The sequence below is a fragment of the Cinclus cinclus genome, chromosome 7 (assembly GCF_963662255.1).
Source record: "Cinclus cinclus chromosome 7, bCinCin1.1, whole genome shotgun sequence".
NCBI classification, from domain to species: Eukaryota; Metazoa; Chordata; class Aves; order Passeriformes; family Cinclidae; genus Cinclus; species Cinclus cinclus.
Window position 1 is genome coordinate 34,361,785 of NC_085052.1, and position 15,283 is coordinate 34,377,067.

The following is a 15,283-nucleotide window of genomic DNA, read 5'->3' on the forward strand; positions in this document are numbered from 1 at the left end:
TTTTGCAATTAAAATATGACTGAGGAATAATGCTGCAAGCATCATGGAGTAGCACTGAATTGGTACCTGGTTTGAGATTATTTTATAAGAAAAAAAAAAAGGAGTGAAAGGGAATTTTTTGAGAAATGGTTGATGTACAGAACCCATGAAATTAATATAAGCTAGGATTTAGGAAGAGGCTTTAGCACCACAGCAGCTTATCACATCAGGATATAGTAATAGCTCTTAAAATATATATAATACAAATATTGATATTTAAAAAATATTTCAAATAGTGAAACAGGTGAGAAATTGTTAAAAGTGAAGGGAGTAAGGGAATATGGTTACATAAGCACTGATTGAGACAAGCTGAAATATAGAGGAAATCAAACAAAGTGAGGGGAACGTGAAAATTCCAACTGGTACACTTTCTCATGCACTGAGCAATAAAGTAGATTATTTTTTATTTTAAGGTAACATCATCATGAGGCTATGCAAGGGGGCTGTGCAAATGAACTAGATCAGTGTGGATAAGACCTTGATAAGTTTTGCATTCCATTTTCATAAAGCAGGAACTTTACAAACTTTAAGTGATGAAAAGCAGGTATTTTGATCAGCCAGAATTTTTTAGTTTTGCCTGTGAGGTATAAAATCTGGTTTTTAGTTTGTTATTAGTCTAAATGGATCTGGGTTCTTGTCCTGTGATTTGATAGTAAATCATTTAAGCTGGAGTTACAGTGTCTTCCGTAGGAGAGATAAATCACAGCTTCTCTCTCGAGGTTACAGCAGTATGTTAGTCAAAGCATGATAATGGTGGTGAATCAATTAGGAAGGGAAAATTAACAGCACTGCTGGGTGCTGTGTTACTGTGCATTAGGGGAGTAAAACACAGAGTTTCTGAAGCACTGTGTTTTTCAATTTATTTGAAGTCTTCATTGTAATTTATGCTGGCAGGACATATGAAGTTAAGGAAAAAAGAAAACTGCTGTCCAGTGAAAAAATACAGCACTGTATTTTAAAGGGGAGCTTTTCATATTTATGGCATGACATTAGTAGCACTCTTAAGACAAAGAGTGATTAATTACCTGAATTGAGTAACAGCTATTTCATGAGAACACAATGTTTATTTACTTGCAGAACACTTTAATTCTCTGGTGTTCTTTGACACGAAAAATCATTTGACATTCATTGTAAGAGACAAAACAAACTCATTTGGGATGGAAGACTGCAGTAGCACTAAAACATGCTTTAGCAATAGCACGAAGATCAGCTGTGGATCTTCTTTTCTACTGCACATTCAGTACTTCCCATGGAGCATCTTCAGAAACGGAAATCTCACAAGTTCTAATTGCTGATCCTTTTGGGAAAGACATATGTTTCTGTGGGTATGTGAAGGGAGCTGTTCTCACACAGATAATCAGAAATAGTCTCTCAGAAAGTGTTGTTTTAGTGTGTGGTGGGAGCTCTTTATGTTGGGGAGAATAGGTCAGTGCACACAGCTAGCCAAGTCGAACATTTCTAATGAAACGTGATGAAGTTGCACTTCTTTAAAAATTGAAGAAGTGGCATACACTTTGATAATGGAATAATGGAGGCTCCCTACCCCAACTATCATCTCTGTTCATGATCATTAGGATGCGGAATATTAAGAGCAGAGCAACTGGGCGTAACAGCCGACGTCCAACATCTGTCATGCTGGAGTCCATTAGTGTTCAATTGCATCCCATTGTTTTTGGATTATTCAACCTCATTTCATTGTCATTGCTTTTGCTAGGGACTAATCAGCTGTTTACAACTACACCAAGTTTTGGAGTCATGATGAAAACAATTGAGCTATAGTTCTAAATAAATATACAGTATTCAGTCTCTAATGAAAAATGTTGCTAATTTATGAATGCTGGTAACAATTTAATTAAGTTTGAAATCAATACAGATAATAAATCATTGTGTGGCAGGTTTTTTTTTTCCCTTTTGTGTACATCATAAAAAGATCTTACGGTAGTTCCTTCTAAGTTTTTGTAGTTATAATTTTAGTCATACAAGTACAGTAGAAGAAAGATGTATTAATTACAGGGCATGGTGTTTGTATATATTGTGGCTCCTCTGTCATTACAGTTGGTAGCAGAGTTGATCCCTTGCAGCTAGCAAGCAGATTTAATTTTCACATCCTCTTTTATTCTTGGCACTTATTCAGAGATATTACTAAAAAGACACCTTTAATTCATGTCAAATACATATACATACTTTAATAGGCTGTATCAAAAAGGACAGTTTTCAGGTGATTTGTATACTTGCATGTTTCTGTGTATAACTATCATAACCACTCTAAATATTATTGCAATTATTAGATAAATCTATAGCTATATTTTAACTGTTTAAATATATTCAAATTATTTTAATGACTGAGTTTGCTGACAAGCAAATATTAATCCCCTTTTTTCTCAAGATACTGCTCTGGTTGCAATGTTGTGTACTTTATACAGCATTAAAATTTTGAATGCTGGAGGGTTTCTAATAATTTGAGTTGACTTAATTTGGTATATATGTGCAAAACAGTGGTATTCTTGGCCATGTGTCTTTTAGTTCTTTTTCTTGCTTCATTAATGCAGTTATTTCTTCTAGCCTCAATACTTAGAATTTTCACATGTTTTAATGTACAAATACTACAATGCACAGAGATTTTTTTTTTTCCCCCTGAGTTGCAACAGATTATCCATTGAAAGGATCTTTTGCTTAACTGCCCAGAGTCTTGTGGGGCGAGACAGACACTACTCCAGATGGCAAGTTGTTAGGGCTGGACAGAATGGCTTTGGAAGACTTCTCACCAGCTGAAGGCTTTAATGTTGGGATTTTACTGTTTGGCTTTTTTTCCCCCTGTAGTTCCCAGGGTGGGAAGGTGCTGGGATGGCAGCAGCCTGCCGCCCGCCCACCTGCTGCCACCTGTTCAGCTTTTGCAGTTTCTATAAAGCCTCGTCTTGTCCACTCGACACAATCGCTGCTGGCCGGCAGGAGCCAAGGAAAAAGAGATCTCTTTTAGGAAGTTATGTCTTCAGATCCAGCCCTTCATCATTGCAAAATACTCTCCTAAACTGAACCAGAACTTCTCTCATTTGCAAGAGCCACTTGGAGTTGTCGTGCCTTTAATCCAGTAAGAACCTTATTGGATTAAAGGGACCATTTTCTTCGGTAACATACATTTTGAGAATGGAGATTTCATTGTTTTCTCTCTCTCTTTGAGATTAAAGAAATCAAAAGAACAAAAGCATAAGACATTAAAAAATGCTTCGTTCTTTCCTTCAATGATAAGAAACAATTTTCAGACGTTTCCAGAAGAACCAGAAGAACTTTTATTTTATTATATTTATTTTTTTAGAAGCCAAGAAAAATACTCCGTAATTGATATTGGGAAACAGATTCCAGAGGTACAAAGGCTGCCCCATGAGTGCTCTCCTTACCACTTTTTGGATACGGAATTTTTGCTAGGCGATCTTTGTGCGTGTGACGGTGAAGCCACATCGAATATGAAAACCTGTAAATCCAGTCAGCTGGACGCAGGTGTGGAGCCAGACACGCAGTGCAGAAGTGGAGCAGGCTGCGTTGTGAAGTGCAGCTCGGAGAGGATGGAGAACGCTGCCAAGAGGAGACTGGCTGCCAATGCCCGCGAGAGGAGGCGCATGCAGGGGCTGAACACGGCCTTCGACCGCCTCAGAAAGGTGGTTCCGCAGTGGGGGCAGGATAAGAAACTGTCCAAGTACGAGACCCTGCAGATGGCTCTGAGCTACATCATGGCTCTGACCAGGATCCTGGCCGAAGCTGAAAGGTACAGTAGTGAGCGAGAGTGGATTAGCCTGCACTGTGAGCACTTCCATGCTGACAGCTACCAGCGCTACCCGGCACAGAAACCCGCAGCGGACAGCGATCCTTACGCACAGAGGGTGCTCGGCTACCACCCCGAGCACTTCCAAATAGCTAACTAGAACTTGTTGCCAGCTGGGAATATGCAGCAGGCCAGATGTGTAACTTAATAATTAGCAAGAGTTAATCTGCTTGGCTAAGGTAATATTGGCACGATAATAGCTCACTCTTGTTTGCGTCTTACAGCAATTTGACAAAATAAATTTGCTCTGAGAACATAAAATCAAAAGGCATTTAGGATGATTGAATTTATTTAATGCTGGTGGAAGTTATAATTTTAATTTGAAATATTTCTGTTTCCTAGTTCATCTAGTGTATTTGATGGTTAAATAAGCTTTTGATGTTTTTTTACTGTGATGAATCATGACAGTATTTCTACAGATCACGGGATGAGTTGACCCATGGTGTAATGGAATGGAATAGCACCACAAATGAACTTCATTCCATGTTTTTCTTTTTATGTCTGCTTTGAAGTTGTTCTTTAGGTTCTTTTCACATAAATGGTTCACATGGAAAAAAGTTTCATAATGTATTGGAGTTCTAGTCCTCAGAGAACTAACTTTCTTAAACTTTGTAAGTTTGACATACGGGTTCCAAAGTTGTGTAGGTTTGCTTTAATCCAACTTATGGTGTCTCTTGTATGCTCAAAAAAGAGCTGTTTTCAAGTCTTGGAAGGAGTGTTTTTTTCAGTGGTTGTAAAAGCATGTGTGATTGTACACCCTAAATGAGAATGCTCGTGTGAAAATAATCAAAGCTTCTAGAATTTTGTAGGCTTTAAATGACAGGACTTTATTTTTTAATCTTATGTTACTTGGAAACAATCACAGATTTTGTAAATCATAAATAAAGTGTTTTCTATGCTATGTCCTCACCAAATATCTGGAATTCCTACCCTAGGAATTATTAGTGGATTTTCTACCCCAAATGTTACACTACTGCCATCACAATCCTGGCAGTTTAATGTGCTGAAGAACCAACCAGCAAGTGATGTTTTCTTCCCAGCTGAAGTAAGGAGTGTATTTTATGTACGAATTTGGGAAAAAATGATGGAGCTTTCTTGCAAATTCATTTCAGGCCTGGTGATATGCTGAATGGCCTTTTGTTTACTTGCTGCTTTCACTCGTGAGGGATAGAGGGGTCCAGGGAGAAAAGGAGGTTGGGAAAAGGGAAGATGAAGAAATTGGGAGGGGGTGGCTGGGGAAGCAGATGTGTTTGTAGCAGGGTGCAGAGTCTGCAAGGCTCAGCTCTTAGTGCCTGGTGTGGTGGCAGCAGACTGTGGGGCTGAAGGGTGCTTCTACTGGTGCTGCTGAGGGGAGATTCCAGAGGAAAGCCCTCCCTGGTGTTAGCCCAGAGAGGGAAGGAGAAAGGGAGCTGCTGTCCCACAACAGCTGGTGGTGGATTTCCAGCAGGGAAGGCTTGCGGGTTCCCTGCTGGCTGCTGCCATGCCTTATATTTTAGGATTCTTTCAAATGACAAATGAATAGATTTGATAGGAGTTATTTTTGACAATTAAGCAGCTTTCAGAGAAGAACAAAGGCATTAATAGGAACTAAGCTGTGTTGAGGGGGTGAGGGACTCCCTGTGTGTCTGTCCCTTGCTGACGTGCCCTTGGTCACTGCTAAGGCTCCCAGATTTGCTGGCCTGGGAGTTGGGTGGTGCCTGGCATGGAGGCTGGGATTCAGGCTGCCTTAAACACACTGTATATTTAAACACTGGCATTCAGGAATGGATTTTTAAATGTATGTTTAGCCTCTTTAAAGGTAATGAATAGTGTTAATTATTAAAATGTGGGCCTTTGCTTTGTGGGAATTACCTTAGATCTTTATGAGCAAGCAGAAAGTGGATTCAGCCTCGGGGATGTAAAGTCATGTTACTCAGTAGAATTAATTGTTGTCTTATCAGTATAGTCAAGTTAATACTGTGTGATTCTCACTTACCATTAAGTGGCAAGTTTATGTATGTAATGACAAGGAATACAGTTCTTAATTAAATGATGTGCTGTCATACCCCAGTGTATTACCTGTAAACTTCAGGCAGACACTGTCTCACCTGCACTGCTAACACAGCAATAGGTTTTCCATTTTGAAACAGGAATAGGATGCAAATAAAGCATGTGACATGGAAAGCTTGGGTTAGTGAAAGGTTGCCTGAAGCTGAGGTGCAAAGGGGAATACAGTACAAAAGGATAAATGCCAGAGTAGGGTGCAAGAGCACGACTGATGCTTCTGTGCTACTGGCATATGATTTTTTTTATGTGGGATGTGACATTGCAGTAATTCAGATGAAAGTATTTAACAGCCATTTCTCTTCCAATTTTGTTTCTTCCATGCAGCACTGTACTTTTTCTACTGTATATGATGATATAGTTTAAAAATAATGGATTAGTATGCAGGGAATGATTAAATGGCAGGAAACTCTCGTAAAGAGGAACAAAGCAACATGAACCATAAAATATATGGGCTCATAATAACCAAAAGTTAATAATTGAAACTGAAGCCCTGCAAAGCACTTCAGTGCAGTATATTGGTAGTGAACATTTACAAATCAGGTCATGGTATCAATGTCTGCTGCTGAACAATATGGTTAAGGTTATAATCCCCTGTAATCCCCATTCTCTTAGATTTTGTTGTGCTAATGGGACTGAATGTTTATAGATACCTTTATTTATAATTAGTAATATTGCTGCTGGGAAAATGGTGATTTTATCTAATGCTGTACTGGTTTTGTTTCTTGGGAGGATGCAGTGTGGAAGCTGAGATTTTCAGTTTACTGTAGTAGTGAAGGCAGCAGAGTAAATTTTATGTAGTGCACAGACAAGCTGTCTGTCTATTGATTATATGTCAAAGCCTTTTGGGGACTCAACTGAGGTGATGGAAAAGTTTGATCACTAAAAGTTCTTGCTGAGTGCAATTTGAAAAGCTGATCATATCCATGCTGGTTGAGACTTCTCAAACACAACTATTTAGTAAATCATTGATTTATTTTCATAACTTTCCTTTACGAATAGTTCTGGTACGTTTGTGAAATTTAAACTTGGCAGTTTGACTTGGGTTTGATTATTGCTCCCGAATATTTGTTCCCCACTGACTGTTTGATGCTGTCCCTTCTGTACTGGACTTTGCAGGTATGGGCATTTCATACCCCCTCTCCTTAAATAATTATGGCTTCTATTAGGCCTCCAAATAAGCAGGAGCTTAGATGCTCAGAGCTTGGTGTGTTCTTAGAGGCTGAGTTTTGTCCGCTCATAAATCTTTGTCCCACCGAACAGCAGTGCAAACCTGAAATACTTTTGTTTGTAGTATCAGTACTACATCTGATCCATCTGTCCAGTTCTCACTGTAATTCTAGAACCACATTATTGTGAGAGCATTGGGGATGACAAGTGCTTGCTTCATTAAATAGGATTTGCATACTATACAGATATGTGCTTCACTGTTGAAACTCAGTGTGAAATTCTAATGAACTCTTTTTGGGAAGTTGACCTATGTTTTTCTGAAGGGACTTTCTGCATGGTTTTCTATTTGAAGCTACAGATACCCTGCTTCTATGATTATTTTAATGGTATCACCCTGTTTTGACATGCCCACAGTTATTTTTGAGCTTGGAACTAGAGTGGAATTTGTTACTGCAGTGATTTTGCAGTGGCTAAAAGCAGAATTAGGGTAGCACATTCCCAAAACGTATATTCATAATAAAAAGTCAGTGCTTTCTTCCTCATCATCAGCATGTCTTTCAACTTCCATTCATTCCAAATTTGTAGGATTTTGTCTTCCATCTCAGCATTTATAAGGTATGTAGTGCACAGTCCATCTTGTACTCTGCATACACACAGGGCAGGTCTCAGTTGTTGACTGGAATCGTGAAATGGTGCTACAGTACCCATTCTTCAAAGTAAAAATGTGACCTCAGCTATGCACTTACATTTTACATTTGTGAAGTCAGTGACACTGCAGCTTCCTGCTGTGGGAAAGCATGAGTATCATTAGGCATTTCAATATTTAGCTCACTCCCTCTACCTTGTTAAGTAAAACTTTCACTGTAAAATCTTTGTGGGGGTCCCTCCTGTGATGGGATTCACTAGGAACAAATTTTTAAAAAGTGCTATTTCCAGGCCAAAGGAATTGGTTTGCCAAAGGAAGCTTTTGCTTTAACATAGGTACCCTTACTCTTGGGATTCCAAATATTTGAGCTAAGCAATTTAGATGCAGTTCTTTGTAGTTCAGGAGTGAAATTTATCCAGATTTTAAAAATAATTCACAGAAGAGTTGCTTTTTGCTCTAAATATGTTCAACTCTTCTATTTCTACAAAATATCCAGGGGAAAAAAAACAAGTGCAGTGAGGATGAAGACATGTTTATTCATTCATGGAAGAAGCAGTCCAGTGTTTCCTCTACACAGATATCTCACAACAAACAATAATTTCACCTGGTACTTGTGGACTTCTTTTAAAATGCTCTATATTTTAAACTTTAATTACATTTCAGGCAAACCTGGCTTCAAAACTCCTAACCAACCCCATGTATAATATTTAGATGTCTCTTCTACTTTGGAGTACAATTTAATATTATCTACTATTTTTTTCCTAGTTTGTAGTTCAGTTTTCATGTGTACAGAAATTAGCATACAAAATACATCTTACAAAATTTGCTTCAAGTGTCTGCATAAGTGACTCCAAGGAATATGTTCATTTTTGACTGGCTTCCTGCAGTCTGGGGTGCATAGTAATACTTTTCTCTAACATTTCAGATTGTCTTCAATGTTTTTTTCCATTTCTTTACAAAACTCTGTTTCCTGTTGCCAACAGACTGTGTGATGGACAGTCAGTTCCTGAACAGAATTCCCACTGGTATAAATGGAGAACTCCACTTAAATTCACACACATATGGACCAAGATTTCTTTTGATTATGCAATAAATGGTTCTTTATAGTGGACTTGATGTATAAAGGCATTAAAAGAAGCAACTTTTGTTGCTTGGAGGAAATGATAAAATGTGAAGGAGCCACTTTAGCTCGTGGAGCTGTAGCTGAGTTAAAATGATTTTAAGAGCATTTCCTTTGACCTGGTAGACACAGAAGTACACATAAATCAGGTGGGAATGGAGAAACATGGTTACATGGGAGGACTCATCCTTTTTTTGGTCCTGTTCTCCTCTGTCTGTACCTGAGCTATGAGATCCAGCTTCCTTCAAATGTTTGGTTTGCACCTGCAGCTTATTTAAAACCCATTCCAAAATGTACTAATGGGCCTTACACAAAGAAGATGCTCAGTTTTTCGTGTTGAAAGCATGTGTAGGGAAGAGTGAACTTCAGTGTGTTTTGTGTGTTTGCTTTGCCCTCATCCAGATTTTTCCTATTCAAGTGCTGGATACACAGCCGGGGTTGAGAAGACCAGTGATCTGTGCCAGGCTCCTGTGCAGCAGTGCTGGACTGGATGCAGCAAACAGGGCAGGGTGGGGGCCAGGTGACCATGGAACAGGTAGACTCTGAATGAATTTTTGAGACACAACAGAGTTCAGCTATGGCAGGCTGTAGGTAGGAGTGTATTTTAAAACCGATGGGAGCTGACACCAAGAATTGTTTAAAAAAGCAACAACTTTATTTCACAGCTAGCTGCTAGAAGCATGGCTAGTATGTAACTTCACAATATTTATGATTTTCTTCTAAATAATGTAACATCTGACTTAATTAATCAGCTGTCTCAGCAAAGTTCTGAGAACTGGCATTGTTGCACATTTTCACAATTATTTGAACATGTGAAGGACACAGTCTTATATGCAACTCTGAAGCATTTATTTAAGTTCAGATGAGATGAAGTGAAATACATTACTGAACAGACAGGTGTTTTTTTCCTTTCATGAGCACTTAAAATATACCATAAAACTGACATGAGCATTTTTGTTCCTAGTGAGAATGACTTTGGAGAAAAAAATCAACTTTAATCAGGAAGAAATATTAACTAGAGTTTTAAGGCTGAAAGTGAACATCTTTGTATTGGAAATAATAAGGCAATTATCAATGAATCACTTCTCCAGTATTAACAGTATAAATATTTCATTAGGTTTTGTAAAGACATTTTTCAGAAATTTCACCAGAACTTTTAAACCTGGTGGCATTAAGCACACAGTCTTCAAAGGAATCTGTATTCCAGATTTATTGGTTGAAGTACCTACAATTACTGTAAACAATTGGGACTGGCAGTTGTTTACATATTGAGATGAGAACTGCAGACCTGGATTTTCCTTTTTGCAGTGTGTGCTCTCCTCGTGTTAGCAGATGTAAGGCTTGCAGAAGGGTTGCTCCACCTTCCATGTGGAAGCAAGGAACTCAATCCAGTGGTTTTAAGGCAAGAGGTCCAGTGATATCAGTGCAGACCCATATGCAATGCTTCTGCAGGCTGGGTTTGCATCAATCTGGACCAAAAGTTTAAAGCAGAAATAATACTTTCTGAAGTCTAGAATTGCATCACAGACGATGTCATTTCTGCTCTAGTTTGCAGTATACCCTGCCTCTGGTTGCATACAAAACCAGGACTAGGAGGAAATGGGAAACTAAATAAACCTTCAAGACTGTAAATCAGTAAACAGGTGAGAGGTTACAAAGCTGAGTGTTTCTGTGTCACACTTGTGCAGCATTATGCTCTGCATTGTGGTGGTTTCATGGACTTTTGGAAGTTCATGACTAATAGTGACTTCAGTGTATGTTTTTGTGCTGCAGTAGCCTGCCCTGAATACCAGAATGAAAAGCTGTGAAGTGGAACTGATTATTCAGTAAAGACCAGCAATGAGCAGCCAGGTAGTTCAGGAGGGAGCAGAGTGGCTCTAGCACATCCTGACATACAGGGCTCTCCTACTGTCCTTCTGTCCTTCTCTTCCATAGGCCTTTTCCCCTTCTTTTCCACCACTTAACAACACAAATGTAATTTTGGTGTCGTTTCTTGCAAGTTCCTCCTTGTGATGAGCACATCAATAGTACTTGTTTAACAGCATTGACATCCATTCACACAAGCTGCCTTTGCAGGCTCATGGGCTCTCTATATGCAGAGGAGAAATGTCCTGTTAGCAGTTAAGGAGCAAAATGTAACAACTACAGACCATTTGGGATCAGAGTATGGGTTTGTTTTGATCAGAGCTACTGAAAGGAATTGAGATTGCCAGCTTCTGCATTCTGTAGGGAAATGTGAAGGGTTTTGAAGGTTTCCTAGCAATCTTTCTGCTAGGAAATACTGTTCAGGAGAGAATATCATAATTCAGCTAACACATTTTTGGTCACCTGCGTTCTGTAGCCTGACTCTCACTGAGATTTCTGGGGTCTTTTCTTGAATGACTAAGGATTAATCCTTTTTACACAGATGTTTGGGAAAAGCCTTTCATCTTCTCCCAATTCCAAAGAACCGAATGTATGTTTTAAGGAACATTGTACCACTTAATTGTCAGCATTATCAGCTTGGGTTATAATGGTGTGGGTTTGAAGACACTCCACTGATACTGCAGAGAAAAGGTGAAGTGATGTGGTTTGCGTGTTTGCACTGCACACTGTGTCTTTTAATTTGCACTGAGCTTTTGGGTGCAATGTCTGATGTTGTAAAATGTGAAAACCACTGCTGCTGTAAGACTAATCAGTATGATTCCAGCAATGGTAAGCAGGCACTTGCCAGTGCTGAGTACTAGCATTCCTTCTGCACTGTGTGAAGAGCTCTTGTAGCTGGATTTGCCTAATAGGTTAGATTCTAGCAAAGAGGAAAAGTTTGTGCTTGCTTGAATTCTTAGTTTCTACTCAGCTGACTGATAACTTAATCTGGGTAGGGTATTCAGCCAGGCAGTGGAAAATAAAATAATTTAGGGAGCACAGAGTGATTTAGGTCTGAAGAAAACTCAGAGGGTCATCTGGTCCAACCCCTCACTCTCAGCCAGGCAAAGGGGCCACAGGGGACTTACAAGCAGACTAAGCTTGTGCTTAGGGATGAAGCCTGATGGCCACTATGCAACCTGGAACACTTGAGATCAAAACCTACTCTCTGGTTTGTGAAATGATGGGAAGACCAGGGCTGTAGATGTGAGTTTGGTCTTTTGTGTCCTAATTTCCTACCTTTCCATTTCCCAACAGAACTGAATTAAGCAAGCAAAATCCAGTAACTTTTCTGGGATTATTTTTCCAAGAGCAGTAACTAATATGGGAAACAAAATTTTGGGTGTACTTTTGGAATCTCTATACCAGCCTAAAAACCAAGTGAAGGTAACAGGAGCAGTAGGTTCTCTATCCTAGAAGATTAGACCCACACTATGTCTTAAGTTGTGCAGCTCATTACTCAAGTCACTTAACTCAATGCATCACTTTTAATACCCATGAGTTTTATTTTGTTTGCCAGGGAATAGGTACAAGGTGGGCAATATCTGCTTTCCCATGAAAATACCTGCACCTTGTTTTAATTCTTAGGATAAGACTGTGTTTTAGCTTTCTGGTCTGTCCAGTCTGGGTTGAGTTGACTGAGATTTCTAACAAAAAAGTATGAGTTAGAATGATGGTTTTGTATTATGGTGTTCACTCAGGTGGGAAATAAAACAACATGAAAAATTCACTTCCTTTAAATCCTGAGGGAATCAACAGTTAGGAACAGCAGAAGCTGTATTTGTGGGAAGCTCAGTGAAGGACATTCTCAGTCTCTGGCTAGATCCAACATTCTTTTGCTCTTAACATAGCTCTTTATTGTTTTCTTTGTAATTTTCTTTGGAAATTTTTAAAGTTAAAACTTTAAATTTGGGGAAACCCTGAACATAGTCTAAAATGATAGTATCTGTTAATTTTTTTTTCATCTCTGTGACTTTGATCATGACATCATTGTATTCTGCAGCCACATTGAAAGCAGTGAGAAGTGCTTGAAACCAATGTCCAGAGGACAGGGTTAGCAGTAATTTAAAGATGCAGGAAAACATCTTAAACATTAACAGAGGCTAACAGCTGGGGGTATTAATGTAACTGTATAGATGCCAATTTGCCTTATTACTACTGTTGGGGGTTTTTAGCTTTTTGCAGGTAACTGTTGCTTAACTTCTTAACTTTTGTATATTAATAGAATTTGCTGTCTTCCTATTAGACACCACACTTGTGATTGTTTCCTAAATGGTGGTGAAAAATTACCAGGTCACATTTCCTTTCCATTTAGCTACAAAACGAGCTAGATGGTAGATGCACATTAAAAATTAGGAGAAAGAGACTGATATTTAAAAGCCACGGAGTGACAAGTTTGGTATCATGTGTTAAAGTCAGAGGATCACTGACATGGTGAAGGAAAAGGTATGAAGCACATCTGGAAAATAGTTTCAGCTACAGGCTCAAGAGAACATGCTTCAGACAAGAGAAATTTCCATTTCCTATGTGCCTTTTGCACATGTCCTGTACCTTATTTTATGAACCCTTACACCAAGAATACACAGTTCATGGAGTACACACACACAGATATAAATAGTTAGGGTATAGAGCTCTACCTACATTAAATGCTATATTTATCTAGTCTGGAGTTCAAAAATTCTAGAATAGGCTGGCGTAATAATAATATATAAAAATGAGTTACATCTTTTCCATTTAACTTGTGCTTTGTGATCATTTAGCATGTTTTTAAGATTACATTCAAAGTCTTGTTGTTTACCCTCATTCAGGATTGGTGTTACTGTAATGTCAGTGTTTTCACTGGCAGTATTCCAGCTAATCATCCTCAATCCTTACCTTGGCAGCTACTGTGCAGTAGCTCTAATTCAAGAAGTAAAAGTGGTATTGGCTTTTAGGTGCTGAAAACTATGTTTACTATGTAATTCTTAGCAAACTGCACAGTACTGAATTTATTGCACAACACTCCATACCACAATTATCCTGCATTAAAACCATATGCAAAAGTCTTGTATGATATATTACTTGCAGCATTTGCAACAGCAGAGCACTTCATTACAAACAAGTTGCTTGTAAACCTTGAGCATCGTGAGTTGTACCTCCTTTTATTATTATTATTATTATTATTATTATTGTTATTATTGTTATTATTGTTATTACTGTTATTATTGTAATTATTGTTATTATTATTATTTAGTTTTTTCACAGTTCTAAGTATCTCCGCAGGTGCAACTTGGAACAAGTGTTTGTTTTTCAAAGTTCTTCACTCTCCACCAGCTTTTGGGTTGGGGATGCAAACAGCATAGGGCTCTCGGGAGCTGGAAAGGCAGAGAAGATGTCGAGTCCTTGGCTGCTGAGGTTCGTGTAGCGGCTGCCACCAGGGCGGAGCTTGAGCGCTTGAGGAATTTGACGGTGCCACTGAGCTGGAGCAAGAGAAACACAATGGGCGGTGTAAACCTCTAGCTCGGGTCACAAAGAAACAATGGGAATCAATACACACACCTGCAAAGTTGCTTCCAGCATCCTTGAAGGCAGCACAGCATTGTTCTTTCTGGGTGAGAGTCTGCTCTTTCAGATATTACCATTGCCATTGTTTGTATGCTCAGTGATTCTATTGAAGTCTACAGATAAAATTTCATCCCGGTTCAATTCAATGGCAATGTTTGCAAGGATTTCATAAAGTCCAGAATATAATGATTGAATCTTTGGAGCCTTCTCCAAAGCCTTTGCAATCAAAACTAAAAACATACATAGCATGGAGCAGAGATGAACAAAGTGGTCAGGGCTCTGATTCTGTACTGCTTCATCCCCTGGATGGCTTTTCTTCAGGGAAGTGATTACCATTTTTATTGTCATGTTGTAGTTACAACTACTAACACACTTCCTAAAATATTTCTAATTACTGAAAGAAATGTAATCCAAAGATACATATTCAGTAATTTAAAAGTAGCATTCTACATGTGAACAAATACTGCAGAAATCTTGTAAAATTATGTAATACCTAGTAGTTTTTACCCCTAAAACACTTCAGACAAGGGAAAATTATATTATCTTTGCCAGAGTTTATCCATATGGGTCTGCACCCAAATCCTATGGATATGTCTGTCAGCAGTTAAAATGAAAGGGTATGAAAATGGAAGTAAAGTTCAGGCTCCAGTGCTCTGAGGTAACTTGGTGTGGGAGACAACAGTCCACACGTTAGGCATTGATAGGAAATGTCTTTTCATGCCAAATCTTTCCATGCTGAATTTTGACCCTGTCTGGAATTATTTTTAGAAGAGCCTCCTTTTTTTCTTGCAGCACTCAATTTGTTTCTACTTGAACTCATTATTTACTCATTATTATTTTTCTTTGCGTACAGAATTGCAAATATCAGACCACACCTCCAATCCCTCGACCCCACCCATTCAATATAGCACAAAGAAAAATGACTTCTGTCACTCACTTTGGGGTGTGAGTTTCGTATCTTAGAAAATGTGGCTAGAACTGGGAAGCATTTACTGATTTC

General features: G+C 38.7%; 2 protein-coding genes across 2 annotated transcripts in view; one reads left to right on the top strand and one right to left on the bottom strand.

Annotated features, from left to right (window-relative positions):
- The first annotated feature begins 3,500 nt into the window (after positions 1 to 3,500).
- ATOH7 (atonal bHLH transcription factor 7) lies at positions 3,501 to 4,055 on the top strand. Its single transcript, XM_062496744.1, has one exon. It carries the CDS (start codon positions 3,501 to 3,503, stop codon positions 3,954 to 3,956), a length of 456 nt encoding a protein of 151 aa, XP_062352728.1. The 3' UTR covers positions 3,957 to 4,055.
- A 9,973-nt stretch (positions 4,056 to 14,028) lies between these two features.
- MYPN (myopalladin) overlaps positions 14,029 to 15,283 on the bottom strand; it is a 41,832-nt gene continuing 40,577 nt past the window's right edge. Inside the window, exon 19 of the mRNA XM_062496256.1 lies at positions 14,029 to 14,198. Coding sequence (XP_062352240.1) covers positions 14,029 to 14,198 — 170 coding nt within the window. The remainder of the gene's footprint in view (positions 14,199 to 15,283) is intronic.

Excerpts from the sequence above, each read along its gene's own strand:
- ATOH7 (XM_062496744.1), top strand. The coding sequence starts at position 3,501 with ATGAAAACCTGTAAATCCAGTCAGCTGGACGCAGGTGTGGAGCCAGAC.